General features: G+C 28.6%; 1 protein-coding gene across 1 annotated transcript in view; it reads right to left on the reverse strand.

Moving 5' to 3' along the window:
- LOC114119029 (nephrin-like) overlaps window positions 1-16,947 on the reverse strand; it is a 395,167-nt gene that overhangs the window by 23,242 nt on the left and 354,978 nt on the right. The window contains exons 8-9 of the mRNA XM_027980484.2: window positions 6,034-6,164; window positions 4,567-4,726 (exon numbers count right to left, since the gene is read on the reverse strand). Coding sequence (XP_027836285.2) covers window positions 4,567-4,726; window positions 6,034-6,164 — 291 coding nt within the window. The remainder of the gene's footprint in view (window positions 1-4,566; window positions 4,727-6,033; window positions 6,165-16,947) is intronic.

A 16,947-nucleotide genomic window follows, 5' to 3' on the forward strand; every position in this document is an offset into this window, starting at 1 on the left:
TGTTATCAGTATTTGAATGCTTAGAAAATTTAATTTAACTATGTGTGTTATCTAAATACTTTTTCTGTAATTAAATGAAACGATTTGATTGTGTAGTATAGGGACGAAGACACATTGTCACCACATAAGTGAAAACAGTAACAACTGCAATGACTTCGATGACGGTGACAAACGAATCGAGTTGGGTCAATGTCTGTTTATTAATCGTCGGGTCCATCTGTTTCTCCCTTTTTTTCGAAACTTCACAGAAGTGTACCCAAAATTGTAATTATCAAAACGACGAAACCCGTGTAGAAGTTCGCGACGTAGTTCACTGACGTTGGATGAAAAGGGTAAGGTACGGTTTGAACTGAAAGATGTTCAATGACCGAAAAAAACACTAAATTATATTATAACTGCGAATGTATTATAACTTTGTAATAAAGGCTAAGGCCATAGTATATTATTATTCTTTTAAACTACTAAGTAAAAAACATCTCGTCATATTTCCAACTACGAACAAAATAATATGGTCTAAAAAATAATATTGTTGTAATTATATCGTTTTGAAATCATGAAATTAAACTACGTATAGCAGATTTAAATAATATATATAATAAATATATTTTTCAACAGAAAAAACTTACTCACTTTTGGAAAAAGTTTCCTAAAATAAACACTTCATTTCTTATCTTAAACAAGATAATTATTTTAAAGTTGAATAAAATAATACATATTGTATTCCATTATTTAATATGATTCTTTGAGCGTTGTTTTATTTCTGCCAAAATTATTTCTTTAAATAGATAGTTTATTCACCAAATCAATAGCATTATTGCTATAAGAATACCTAAAAATTGTCAAATTTACTCAGGTCAATTTTCATACTGTTGTTTCGGTTATTGAAAAATCGACTGATTTGCTATCGAGGCAATCATTTATCTTACATTCACTACCATTACTAAATTTTTATGGAAAGTATATTGAGAAAAAATTCTAAAAATTTACTAAAAAATTTAAATAACTAAAGAAGTATATAAACAAATGAGATATTCTATGACATAAGATATTTTGAATGCAATTTAAACATCATTATGATACGTGCAAGATCCGGGAACAATAACCTAATCTTATACATCTAATAAAACACGATTGTTGTCTTATTACAACCAATGTGACAAACATTGTACAATTAAATTCATGACCGTCTTTAGAGTCTAAAATTTGGAACACAGAGGCACTTATAATAAAGTACTCATTAACAACGATGGTAGAAGATAATTCTGAGAACAAAATACCCATTTCATGCATATCTTTTTCAATACCGTTGTTAGCGATACTAAAATATAATATCAATAAACATTTATGATGTATAAAATTATTAAATAAAAAATATACCTATATACCTTTTATAAAGTTACCTTAAATGTTTAGTTAAGTATATAATTTAATGTAAATGTGTAGGTTAATGATCGAGTTGTTGAAGTCTTATCTTAGAGTAAAAAAAAAAAAAAAACTAAATCCGGATTTAAATCCACGCGCATTGAAAATAATTTTGAGAATTTGTTGTACATACGTAGCAGTGAAACATTTCAACAATAGACACTTGAACATATTTTGGTTCAATAAATATTGTAAATACCCATACGGCAGTAAATACCTGTACTTGAATACTTTTATCGGTTACAAGTATTATAATGATATATCAGTATATTATTTCGACCCGTTATCCTCAGCAAAACGTATGCTAAAACCGCGACCTCTTGGCGTGTAACATGACAACACACTCAAACGATTGGATTCAAAAGAATATAAGCTGTAAAACATTAAGCCGGATTCATGTGAACTAACGATCGTTGGGTTTTATTGACTATAGTCAGTAATACGTATTAACATTTTTATAATCATGAAGAAAACGTTTTTTTGTCGGAATGGGGTCCGAGATGCGACCTCGTGAACAATGTACCACCGATTATTAGATTTTTTTATAATATATCAATGCACTATGAATAAACCGTGGTCCTAAAATTGGCGAAATAAATTTAAAAATATGAATTGACAAACAATAATATAAACCAGTTGAACTGTTATCATTGCAAAGTTATCTATCTAGGATCAACGGTAACTTAAAATGTCACTGTAGTTAAATAGATTATTTTAAACCGTCGTTTTCTTTTTTTTCAGTTAGACATTGACTTTTTTTTTAAGTATTATTCACCCTTTAAAAACTTTGTACGAGAAAACTTTTGAATGAGCAATCGAATTAGGTTATAAAACGATCGTAAAACGAACAGAGAACTTAACGGTTGAGCTCTTTTTGTGTTCCACGCGTTTCCGAGAAAACACATTACATTACATTATTTTCGTCGGGACAAAATCGGTACGGATCGTAAAGTATGAGCTGAGAGGTAAAAAATAAAAACACAAAAATAGTTTATAAATACGAACATAATATTGTATATAATTTTTCGTTTTGTTTTAATGAATAATACCACTCACCGCGGGAAAGTCCGTTAACGAAAAATTAACAACTAATGTACTTTTTATCCGAGCTCTTTTTATCGCGTAGCCTGTGTGCGGACAACGAACAGATGTTCGCTTGTATCCGACAAAGGATTAAGTCGGAAAAAAAGTTTTTTTGATATTATTTATGCGCTTTAGTATTTTAGAAACATCTACATCATTAGTCATCGCCTCGTGAAAATGTCGAGTTTAATGTAAAATATAATAACACCATTATCTATGTAAATACACTCGTATATCAATAATTATAGTAGTGTGTCTTATTTTTACGTCTCTATACAATACTATAAATCGTTAAATTTGGTGATTATTTTTTAAATAAACTGTGTTTAGTACAACACTAGTACAATAATATTGTTTGACTTGATGAAATCGAATCTCTAAAAGCAATTTATTGATTTTAATATACTGAAATGAAATTGATATTTTTTATTTTTCATTTTATACATTTTTAGTTTTCCAGTATATCAAAGTTAAAAATTGAAAGTGTTCTTTTTATGTAGTAAACTTGTAGTAGAGATCGTAACTCGTAATTTTTCGGGAAGCAATGTTTTTAAAATAAACTGTGAAGATATTTAAAGGTCGTTTTGAACATTGCCCGAGTACCTATACTTTCTACCTGTACTTTAAAAATTAATGCAGACTACTAAAAAGTTTTTTTATTCAAGTCAATTAGAAAGACATTTAAATATTTTGAAATAGTTTAGAAGTAAAATTAAATTATTTAACCTCTATAGTTGAAAATGGAAAGTAAAAAAGTGTTTACACCAGAGTTAAATGAGCCTGCAAGCAGTAAGCTAAAATATTTTAGAATTTTGAAAAAAATAATGCACAGTACATTGAAAAATAGTAATTTTGATCATAATTACACGTTTTTACTTTTTGATTCAAATTTATCGTTTCCTATAATATTCAGTTTATTTGAAAATTATATACTTATTTTTAAAATAATTTTCGAATATTTTTAAATTGATTTTCAGGATTTACTGAAAGTTAGTACCTCTTGATGTCGCTATAACTACATATTAGAAAGAATGCATAAAGTTGGCCTTCAATCTCATAATTCTTTATTTTTATTTTAGACTGGAAAGTGGTTTGCGAATTCTGAAAACCAATTTACGATTGTTTACAAAATGAGTACATCATTTTCAAATAAACTAGTCTTTGGTAAATTTTTCGGGGGAAGGGGTGGTTGTGTAACTTCACTTACTTTCATCCGTTGGGACATTCGAGAAATACAATGGAAATATTTACATCACAATGGTTGAACGCACATGAAAACTAACTAAAGTTGTAAGTTCGGCCAAACTACGACTAAAGACTTTGTTTATAATATTATTCTAAAACACCAGCGAATATAAAAACAATAATGATAATGACTGCAGACTAACAGTGATGAAAATGGGATTAGGCGAGTTGCTTGACTTTTGTTTGGTCAGATATTATGTGAACTATTGAGACGCGTTGTGACGGGGACACGGCACCACATGCCGTTTTATACGAGCATGATGTACGATAATGAATCTTTGATTACCGCACACGGTATGTAATTTTCTTTGGACAATACCTTAACTGCTGTTTTATAAAGTATCGAGCAAACTCCAACTATTAAACGCTCATTAATATGATACAGCTGTTGTCTGATTTAAGTAGGTCTTAATTTGGATATATTATTAATAATTTGAGTTCTTATATGTAATATTCTCCTGACTTTACGCGAATAAAGTGACGTCGAAAAATTGATTAACAATACATGACTATTTTAGTTGAATCAATGGTACTAGAGTCGTATGTTTTGAGCTGTATCACATACGTTTTAAATGTTAGTAAAAATTCAAAATTCATGTTTATCGAAAAACAGTTTTAAAACTATAATTTTTTTAAGACAGTGAGAGGAAGTACTGTGACTAAAAATGTAAAAAAAAAAAAAAAAAAATATAAAATACCCTATATGTTCTACTGAACACAATAATAATACTAAACTCTAATATACTTATTATAATACATCTCAATCGCTATGGAAAGGTTACAGTAATATATTATAAAACATTTTTTCATACTCACATTTAATATCCAACGGAACTGAATTGCTTTCTCCATCGCCTTCCTGATTGCTACCGACGCACGTGTAAATGCCAGCCCTGCTCCGGGACACCTTTTGCAAGACCAGACTCTGATTGCTTACTATCGTGCCAGCGGCTGGGTTATTGTTGAGCAGCTTTCCCTGTGTGTATTGGAATATGATAAGTATGATTATGACATTCTATAGATACGTTGCAATAAAAACTTTGATTGCCAACAAATCAATATTCAGTTTTAAGACATGGTGCGTCCGAACGGATATAGATACAGTGAAATTTTTGATCACTGATTAATTTAATTAACCGTTTATTGGAATCAAAAAAGAAAAGAAAAACATTTAAGTAAACACCATAATAATATGTTTGTAGTGTAAAAATTAACCTATTATTTTAACCACTACGCACTGGACAATTCAATTACTTTTATAGATTATACTTTTTAAAATGTAATTTAATTGAAATAAGTGTTGATCATAAACATTGTGATATGACTTATTAATAATTATTATATTTTATGTCAAACGAATTTCACTCTAAAATTGTTCATACTATTGCAGGTATCACACTTTTTAATTTCAGCATACAATTAAAACTATGAACTTTTTATACTTCCCAATAATGATAGCATTTTTTTCTGTATTTTATTTTTGTTCTAATTATAAAAATATGAATTCATGTTCATACATTTTGTTAATATTTTATAGTTAGATACTGTAGTTAAATACAATATTGCATCATATGTTTTATGTACTCAGAAGATCTAATGGAAACAACTGGCCTATACTAATGCAATCACATTCAGCGAAATTTACAGTATAGTTTTTTCGTGGTATTGATAACAAGAGAGAATATGATTTTATTATCATCGTTTGGCGGAATAAAATGTCAAAACTATCATGATTGCTGTGGTTTATTTATTTTGTAACGATATTTAAACTATGAATATGTAAACATATTTATATTATTATTTCCATATGTACTTAGATAGTTTAAATTCTAAGTATTCATATCGTTGATACACAACTCTGGCATGTGGCGAATATAGAGATCAATGACGATTCAATATTTAATCATAGTTGTAATGTTATACTTGTCTTTTGCAAAAATTATCATTTGAAATTTCCGAGTTCAATATAAGATTAATTTAAATTAATTTCACGTATTTACTTTACACGACAACATGTTGAGTACGACGTATTTACTGATCCAAGTGAGGTTAAATATGTCAAATATGATGAAATATTGGCCGAGGTGAACAAAAAAAAAAAAAAAAAATATGAAATTTTTGTATATTGAACGCGACGACAAAATCTTCACAATACGTAAAATAACACATTTAGAAAAATCACTTTTTTAATATTAAAACAAATGACGTGTTATACTGTTTATAATGTTTGTAATTTATTGCTAATACTATATCGACTGAAACACTACAACAAAATTCACTTACGTTGTGTCTCCATATCACTCTGTACACCCATGGATTGGATTTGATGTTACATTCAAAGTACACGTCCATGCCCTCTTGTATAGCGCTGCCGTTGATGTTGCTGCCAAGTTCAAGATTGACAACTGGTACGTCTGTTGAGAAAAAAAAATCGTAAGACGGCGTTCCGAGTATGCAAAATTATAGCGTAAACGATCGCACGGCTATAGCGCTTTACGGTATCCCGTCCACATTATCTTTCCAAAGATAATAATATTATTATTCAGCTACAACGTCGTTTCATGACAACGATAACATTTCATTATTTAATATTATTTACAGTATTCCGTATTGTATTTTTAAAGTTCATATTATTATATACTATTATACTCTATTTTATAGTTGATCCTATTTGGCGTTAATGGCGATAAATTAAAATAATGCCAGTGGGTTTGTCATAATATCTTAAACTCTGTTAAATGTATACCGCAAATATTTTTAACGCACTCATTTGTGTGGTTTTGACCGAATATAAAATATCTTATAAAAATAAGAAGCGTGAACACTTCTTTCTTTAAAATACAAAATTTAAAATATTGGCTTTGAGGTTGCACATTTTCGGACACGTGATTATTTATATCTTATATATACCTATTCAATTTCAGAACCATGAGTGTGATAAACTTGACCTTGGATTGTTTACACACATAAACATGCACGTATTGCCTTTTTTATTAATAACTGAAAATGTACAGCAGTGGTTTTCACCCTTTTTCGGATTGCGACCCCCCATTATTTATTTTACTGTTATGCGACCCCTTCAAAAAATTTTTTGTTTTATTCATTAAAATTTCATTTTATTACTGATAAAATATTTACATGGTGCTATTTTATTTCTTAATAATATGGAAAAATAATTTCGTGTATTATTTTTGGCGACCCTCAATTCTATCATTCGCGACCCCCTGGTTGAAAACCACTGAATTGTACAGCCATGACGTTCAGGGGATGATAGTGCAATAGAAGACTATGACACCTCTACAATAGACATCATAAACTACCTATAAATAATAATTTTTATCAATAATCTGTATAGAAGTTCAGTGTTTATAAATAATATCATCACGGCCTTTGTGTATATAGAGTTGAGAGATAAACAAATGCATTTGTTTTTAGTTGTTTGTAATAAAACTGTTGAACATTTTACTGTTGGATACATGTTTTTCCCTTTGATTAGATCTAAGTAAGTAAATAGTTAAAAGTACATTTTTTTGGACCAAATGAATATTACCCCCCCCTCTCCAAGAAAATGAATTAAATTCGATACTGAAAATTTATAATAATTGTACGAATTATTCACTATTATTTGTTAATTTACGTATTTTCAGTGTAACTTATATTTTTCTGTTCAATAAAAAAATAAAGGTTTAATCGTTTTAAATGAAAAAATAAAAAAAGGCTTAAATAAATTAAGTGTATAATAGATAGTATTTTTTTATCATAAAATATACTGACCGTGTAATGTATAAACGGCGATAGCTTAAAAGCGAATCAGCCCATAGCTATAAAAGTTTGAATAATTGAAATAGTTTTCGTAATAGATAGTTTTTTTTCACAAAGTTCTAAATTATTCTTTTTAATTTCAATACTTATATTCCACCCAAAATTCAATTTCGAGTGGGACGATAGCGCTATTAATGTTGTTTACTTCAAAGTTTACATTTTGAATCTGTAAACATATTTTCTTGTAACATTGGCCAATCTTTATTAAATAATTGCGTATATTTTTCTTTTATTTTAAAAAGCAGACACTGTATATTCGGGGAGATAAAGTGCTCTATATTTTGAAATATTAACGTTTGCGTTTGAATAAACTAATGAAAAATGCTTAATTGTAATTCATAAAAATGTTTTTAAAATATTGTTTATCGTTAAATTGATTATTACTTTCGACGTTATGAGTTTATAGGATTTTTATGTAAATTGGCCTGAAATAAAATGTTAACGATGGAACTTCTTGAATTATGAAAATAATTTAAAATAGCTTATTGTTTTTGTTAAAACCTACAATAAATTAAAAACCACGAAAAAGCTTATAAATGTTAATATAAATCATAAATAAATTAATATCACAGTGTTATTCGCGATTTAACGACAATTCGTATTGAGTAGATCGGGTTAGGTTTTCCAATATAGTCTTAAAACGTAGATTATTGAATATATCCAATTAAATATAAATAGTAAGTTGTTATTTTTAACACTTATAAAGATAGTATCTGAAACGCAAGCCGTATGTAATGATTTAAAATATTATGTATTTGATTTATAATATTATTGTGTTTGAAATGCGGCTGTACGATAGATATAATGTGCTAGAGATAACATGCGATGGCAAAGTAAATGGAAAAGTCCGGGTCTGGTTAAAAATGCAATTGGAAGAGCGCATTTACAATAATATAATATGCGCGCTGCAGTTCGTTTATATGTATAGTACTATACACGTTATTTTAGAGTTTACTCGTTTTTACTATAAAATCACAATGTAATGTTCACTATCGTTTCTATTTCAATGTTAATGCGTACGAATGACAATATACGTTCCTTTTTCAAAAAAAAAAAAAACATTAAATAACATAGGTGAACTTCTGGGTATATAATATAATATAATATAATATGATTACAAACAACATATTGAAAACAAAACGTTTTATTTTATAGCTACAATGCTTTACATTATGTCAATGTCAGTATCCTTTTATTTATTTATCCGTTTATATTTTCTGCGTAATATTTTATTAGGTAGGCATATGATGCATTAATAAGCCTACATTAAGCGTTATCAATTTGTTTTGTTAGCGTATAATGTTTAACAAAAATTGAATTAAGATCCTTCGAGATGAAATAATACGCGTACAACAAAACGCCACAGAACACTCGTTTTCATGTTTCGGATAAAATTCCTGCGTTTAAAATAACCATATATCTACTAGACGAAATACGGTTTATATTGATGTCGCGCTCGACGTACCCCGCGTAATACGCGTTGTAGGCCCCGCTGGTGAAAAAAAATAATTAGTTATGAAAAAGTGTTGACAGGTCGTCGCGGTATTATACGTACTTAGGGAATATTATGCGACGTATTACCTATACGCGTTTTTAATTTATTCTCGTAGTCTTTATGAAGACGACGACGACGGAAAATAAACGACTCGACGACGTTCATAATATTATGTGTGTAATGTGCACATACACGTCGGCACGTGAGGATTTAAAATATTCTCTCCATACACGACCGACTACGGAACTAAGCGGATATACATATTATAGTCAATAGGACACATGTTCGTTTCACTTTTCGTAATCAAAATATTATTTTCTCGCGTACCGCATAGATGTGCGAGTGTCTGTGCGTATATTATAAATATATGCGCCTCGCCGAGCTACGTGACCGAGTTCTAAAACTGCGAGTCGTTAATAAATACTTAAAACTCGGGGTGAAAATAACGTTTCTATACCGGAATGTTCGGCAAAGTTATTTATGCACCGACGTTATTTCTACAGGCGACATAATTATTATTTTCATCGGATCTCGCGTCGTTCTTAAAGAGACAAATGAAGGTGTATAATAGAAACCGTGTGCTATGCGCATTTTCATGGTGCGATTCATCGGTGCGGCTTCTAATTTACTTTTGCTATTTTGTGTAATATCATTTCACAGGAACAGTACCATTTAGAGCTTATATGTATATAGTAATAAGTAGATGACTTTCACAGAAAATTTTCCGAATTAGTCTAATAGAAATTATAGTTTCGACTACAATACATAATAATATACGTATATGATGAGTGATCTGGATCGTATCGAATCATGATAACATTCATACGGGTCGCAACAATAAGACCGTTCGGGATCATTAAAAATACGATATTATTCGATTTTAAAACCAGCCAAATATATTTTAATATAATTAATTATTTATCAACAAAGGTCTCTGTATAATTTTTTATTAGTAATTTTTTTATCTATTAAAACTGGCTAAATAATGTATTGGTGATACACTTGATAATTGTCATTTAATTTACTTGTCTACTTTACATTATCATAACTTTTATAACACCTCAAATTCTACATTTTAAATAAGTAAAATTATAAGCATAAAATAATATTCATTCTTAATAATGGAACTTTAATGTGATTTAATTAATTATAGTTTTACTTAATTCAAATATAATACTTGTATATGATAATAATCAAACTTAATTTTGTGTATTTCAAGTGTTTTTCGCTTCAAAAATATTTGTCTACTTTGTTAACAAAACATGATTATCGTGGCATCGTGCACAAAGCTTTTACTGCAATATGAATCCTTTCCATTTTTGACTACTAACACCGAGAGTTGTGTACTCAATAGTTTATTATTACATAGACGGATGTGCTATTATTTTTTTTCTATTTCTCTGAAAAACCGTTTGAAAACTTAATTGGAGAACAATATTAAAGGTTATATTGTGATATAAAAACTAATAAAAACGATTACCACTGAAAACTTGCGGTCAACCCTTGACGCTACCGTCAAAACGTACTTAAATTTTATTCACTTGTTCACTCTCAAAAAATGGTCCAAATGATGTTTAGAAAATAATTCAAATAATTAACAATAGAAAATGAATATTTATTTTCCATTTTTTTTTTTTTTTATGTTTTCTGTGGTTTAATTTTACCCACTTATAATAATTTAATAATTTATATAATTTATGTACGAATTGTTAATTATTTAATAATAGTTTACTTGCTTTTCTTTGACTCTCGTAGGATGACATGTTAATTCTAAAAAGTTTTTCTTCTGTTTACGCCGTGGGGATGTTGCGTTGTCGGCAGTCTGCGTTTAGTTCTGGACCGTATTTTTTTATATTCTATGTACGTGATTAAAGCTTCAAAAATTACTCGTATATATATTGTTAAGGTTGAGTGTTCGGATTTTTACTCTGTCGTCGTACTTAATAGTTTTGTTATAATGATAGGTGTAGTATGTGGTGTGAAGGGGTGGCATAGCAAGTAAAGCAAACTATAAAAATATAGTTGTGACTTCCATCCCGTCTTAAGATTTAATTTATTGAATATTCACATTTTACTATTGTTGTTGTTATTATTATTATTGTTATTATTTTAAAGTACTATACTTGAACTATTCATTGTTTTTCTGTGTCCATTTTATATAATTAAAAAAAGATATATATTTATATAAACACATTATTATTCTAAGTTATACGTCATTGGTTGTAATATCAAGAACTTGTACTTCTCTACAGATACACTACTGCCTCAAGGACTATTTCAGCGTTGAGTCTTATAACAAATTTATAAAGGTTATCTCAGCAATTATTTTTCTATTATTTTTTGTATCCATATAACATATAACAATGAATGATCAAAATAACATTTGGGAAACGAAAAAATTGAATAGTCAGTCGCATACATCCCTGATAATTTATATATATATATTATAATAGCAGAAAAAAGCTTAAATATTAGTATTTTTTAATTTTTAATTTTGGATTTCGTGTTAATTAGTTATTTATCAATAACCGTTTTTATTTTTAAAAACACAACTGCTGCGAACAAAACCGTTAATCATCCACGTGACAAACGTGTTTAATTTTGATTTTGATGAAATATAAGGGTTGTAAAAAAAAGACGAAAATCGTATCCCCATTTTATTTAAAATTAATGGTAAACGATTATAAGTAAAAATATGGACGATGGATGACGTATTTTTGTCCGATCTGTTTAAAAATATTGCGAAAACTATATCAGTCATAATGATCAAATAAATTCGTCGTTGAAAAAATATTTCATTTTAACCATGGTTAACATATTATTATATAGTATGTTGATATAACATTATATTATAAATAACAGAGGAAATTACAACAACTTGAACAAGGGAATCATCGAAAATACAATATTGAATACATTATGTGTTTGTGATATGTTGATGTTATTCACGAATGCACAATAATATTTAACTGTAATTGGTATTTCCAATTTCCAAATTATTTGTGGTTCTTATTTGGAACGACATTTATTATTACAAAATAGATAAACTTTTTTGAATACACTTTTTTTTTTACATAATAAAACAACATTAAACAAAAAATGAACTTTTTTTGATACTCATAATTTTAACATTTTATTTTATTTATTTATTTATTTTTTTTGAATGATAGCATGAATAATTTCATATTTTGAAGCAGAATATTTTTCGAAGTATTTTGATTTATAGAAATCGAAATTCAGGCGAGTAGTTTACGAGTCATAAATATTTAAAGCTAATGTGAACGGATAGTAATAGACCAAAATTATGCCCGTACTACTATATTCCCCTCACTTAAATTATAAGTATAAAAATATATTTAAAAATGTTTTTTTTATTTGGTTTGGAAATAATGTAAAAAATAAATTATTATAAACATTAATATATTTTGAAATAATGAGTGTTTTTTCGATAAAAGATTTACTATGTATAAATATATTACATCGTATAAATATTTATGTACTCTTCGCACAGACATCACAATAACTTAATTAGGCGTTGAAAAAACGGCAGGGAATTTTACGTATTTTTCGTAAACTAGGTATGTGTCTAACGACTCATACATCATAATGTATCATGTTGTTATAATCGGAACATTTATAGTCTCATTAGGTGTATAATATATTATTATGTATACATTGTACACAGTCGGTGTAATTATGTTAACTATTGCAATACTCTGTGTATACGCGTAACTTTGGAGATATCAGTTATATTCGGCCTCTCAAAACTTGATATAAGATAATATTATTACTATCGTACATTAGCCCACAGATATACATCGAAACTAGAGTTTGTATGACAAAACCAGAGTAAACTTTGAATTTTAAAAATTCTTAAAGAGCTACAAATATTTATGTAATTATACATATTATTGCCCGTTTTATATTATTTCAACATATGAATCATGGTAGGTATATTTAAAAGGTAAAAATGTAAAATACGCTATAATATATTCTTAAAAATGTAAAGAAACACTTCGACGACGACGTCTCATTTAAGTCATTCTTTATTTTTTATACATCATTTTGATTTTTTTTTCTGTTTTTACAGTTATTTTGAAGTGTCAATGCAATAACAGAACAAAATATATCAATTAAAGGTTACAATTAAGTGACTGAAGATATTTGGTTTGGTTTCACCACATTATGTGTGAGGCGTTAACATAAATAAAGAGCCACCAGAATTATTTGGTTAACGTTGTATGTCATCGAAGATGAATAAAACCAGTAATATGTGTTATGGTTTAAAGGATAATGTTCAATATTATATGTATTGTGGTCACTAGTTTATTATTACTCTTAAACGTAACGTTTCAGAAAGGACATTTTTTTTCTCTTTAGCAAATATTAGTTTACCTTTACCTAGTAAAATGTATTTGCGTCACGGAACACAGCGGATAATCTACACTGTTCTCATATACTTACTGAAATACGATAATAATACGACACGTTTTCAAGGCAACGCTTGTAAGCGGAATAATATTTTCGAAAATAAATATAGTTCTTGTCTGTGTATGCTTCGAAGTCTTTATACGTTTGTTTATTCTTGTTTTTGTTTGATGGAAAATAATAATAATAAAAAAAGAAAAACAGAAAACAAACACCCTCATCACAAACCTAATATTAATATAACAAACATTTCAAGTCAACATGTCTTAGAAATATGTTTTTTCCGCTCACATCGATTCTTTTCTTTGTACAAACGACATTGGCCATTTTGTATTTGTTGGGCAATATGTGTTGAGATAATTTTTGATATACGTTGGGCAGACCAACCCAAGTCCGATGGACATCATCTGTTAATACTCATCACAGCCAACCTATAGGGTGGACGAAATTTCGCTAATTGTTAGTGAACATAGTTGCAAAACTATGTATTACAAAAGAAACACTCCCCATCATTGTTTTTTTATTCGAGTACATCGAATAAATTATAATGAATTTAATATTACACTCGCAAATTATCATTTTTTTTTTTACAAATTACAAATATTCTATTAACAGTAATAATATTATGTTTGATAAAGTTATAATTATTACTATATAATATTTTGTGATAGATAATCGATGATGATTTTCGTGACTTATATAAATTTACGCTCAATTTTTATTTTAAATTGAATTTAATAATTGGTGTATTGAAATAGTACAAGCAGGACACGTTTATGTTATTGATGAAATCACAAACTTTTTACCAAACGCACAAGTTAAAAAAGTATATAACAAGTCAATACGCTATAAATAAAAATTGACTTAAAACTGACTTGAGGCAGTGTAGTGGTAGACACCTACAATTTATTTTGTTCTACGGACTTAAACTTATATATTAGCGTGACAGTGGTATCGAAAGTCGCTAAGACGCGTCTCAGTGTTTCGGCGCGATATATAAGTTTACTGCGAAAGATAATCTAACGACGTTATAACTGTTTTTAGGACATATGGTGGTCGTTCGAATACGGTATCAATGATAACGTAATCATTAGAAGTCCCGGGGTGTTCTATTCGAAACTTGGGAGTTGCATTGAAGATAGATACTTTTGTTGCAAAAGTTGCGTCTCTCCCGTTCCCTTTTCCACCACTCGCCCGCCCATCACCGTCTTTCCGACTTTCTTCTGACTCCCTACCTCGTTCCGCCCCGCCATTCCACATCGATGTCTCCACATAATATATCTGTCCTAGTATCGACCTACGCCTCGTCGCTATTATACGTTCGTTTCAGTCGCCGAGTCATTTGTTTGTCCACGGAAATGTCGAAATAGTTATCACGTCGAAATAGTTATACGGAAAACGCGCAGATTCCACACATGGAAGTATATACATACACACACAGTCGTGAGAGGAGTACATCAAACGCCTCAACGGACCGCTGGCAGTCAGCTTGCGTGTAAATAATTCGCAGTTCCCTCCCCGACCGTGGCGCTTCCATGACTTGAAGGATGGTTTAAGGTACACCGTGGGGTGAAAATTTAGCGAAGTATTACAGTGTTATATTATCGCAATTTCATCCATCGTGTGCATGTATTGTGTAAACAGTCGTCCAAACAAGTCGGCGAATCGATGTGTAATGTGTATAGCAACCGCCAACACCAAAAGTCATCGCGATGCAGTAATAATATAATTCCGCGGGGCGTACCTATACAGAGATGACGAGAGCAACGAACCTCACACGCACACAATTCAATCCAACGATTATCAAACTTCGTCTTTCTCGTCGTCCTTTGTACTACATGGTAATACTCGATGCGTGTTTTTGAGTGCACGTTAGAAAAAATTTCCGCAAACAAAATTAAAACCGTGATTTCCATCAAAGTTCCAGTAAAAAATGTTCGAATTAAATATTACCGATTCCTTTATAAAAGCGTACTTTTAATGGTAACGCAAATTGGACCATAATTACAATTTTACCCTTATACTGTAACAGGACCGTTGTTGTACATATATTACACCAGGAAAATAATAGTACCCTGCAATATGTAAATAATTGCATGTAAATTCTACGAAAACAATTTAGTACGGTTAGGTTCGTTATAAGAATTGTTAACGTATTGTATATTAATGCTGTGATATGAATGTAAAAAAAATATTTAAGTTTCAATGTGTAGTTCAATTCGTTTATTTATTTAAATATTGTATAGAAATAGTTTAATAATACATAATATAATAGAGATTTAATGCGTTAATGTGCATGGTTTATTGTTTGTAAACTGAAAAAGATTGAAAGAAAACTACAAATACAATAGGTAGTTAATGATTTTTTTTTTTTTTTGTTAATGATCATTAAATGATTTTAATTCCTACATATTTATTTAACCTCGTATCTAGAAAATATTTAAACTAATAGTATAATTGAACAGAATTTATATAAATTTTTAAAGAATTTTTAAGACTAATTAAGATTTAAAGTATGATTTTAGTTATTTTTCATAATTTATTTACTTAACATATTATACATGTTGTGGAAAGTTACACCTACTGTACATTATAATAACTTATTGATATTTAGTAAGCAATTCAATTTTATTTTATAAAGATAGCACCGTACATACATTTATTAATGACTTTTTTACCGATAAATATATTATATTAGAACTTTTATAATAATTTGTGTAGTAGTATAGTACTACTGCAGTATTTCATCAATTAGTATCGATCATATTATGTTTAATTATAAATACAATAGAATATTCAAACTTTATTTTAAAAGTTATCACATTTTATATATTTTTGCATGTACATATACAGCCATTTGATTTTAGTATATGTTTTAAATATAATGCACAAACTGGGTAATATATTGCACATCTCACTAAAACTTTCTGATTTTAAGTTTCTTATAACATAAAACTCATCTAACCATTCTACATATTATTTCCAATATAAATGGTACTAATAAATTTCTGAGAGAAAACCAATATATATATATATATAATATATATTATATTTATGACCACACTATAACCACGAAAAATAAACCGTATATACTTTTGTACACTTGTATATGTAAGTTAAAAATTAAAATTTATAATCGATTGTTTAAATGTTTAGTGTGTTCTATTAAGTAACTGTACAAAAATAATTCAATTAAAACTTTTTTTTTCTTTTGTCATAGTTTATGAAAGCTTTTAACACTATTTCCAATAAACTTTCACGGATACATCAAAGGAAAAAAAAAAAAACAACGATACAAACGAAATAGCAATAAATTATATTAGAGTGCGTCAACTCTGTGAATTGCTTTTTCCCCCATTTTTTCTTCAATTCAAGTCAATCAATGATTAAATACGTACAATATATATTTTTTTATTATATCACGTGACTTTTAATTATATTTAATATTATAT

The sequence above is a fragment of the Aphis gossypii genome, chromosome X, assembly GCF_020184175.1.
Source record: "Aphis gossypii isolate Hap1 chromosome X, ASM2018417v2, whole genome shotgun sequence".
NCBI lineage: Eukaryota > Metazoa > Arthropoda > Insecta > Hemiptera > Aphididae > Aphis > Aphis gossypii.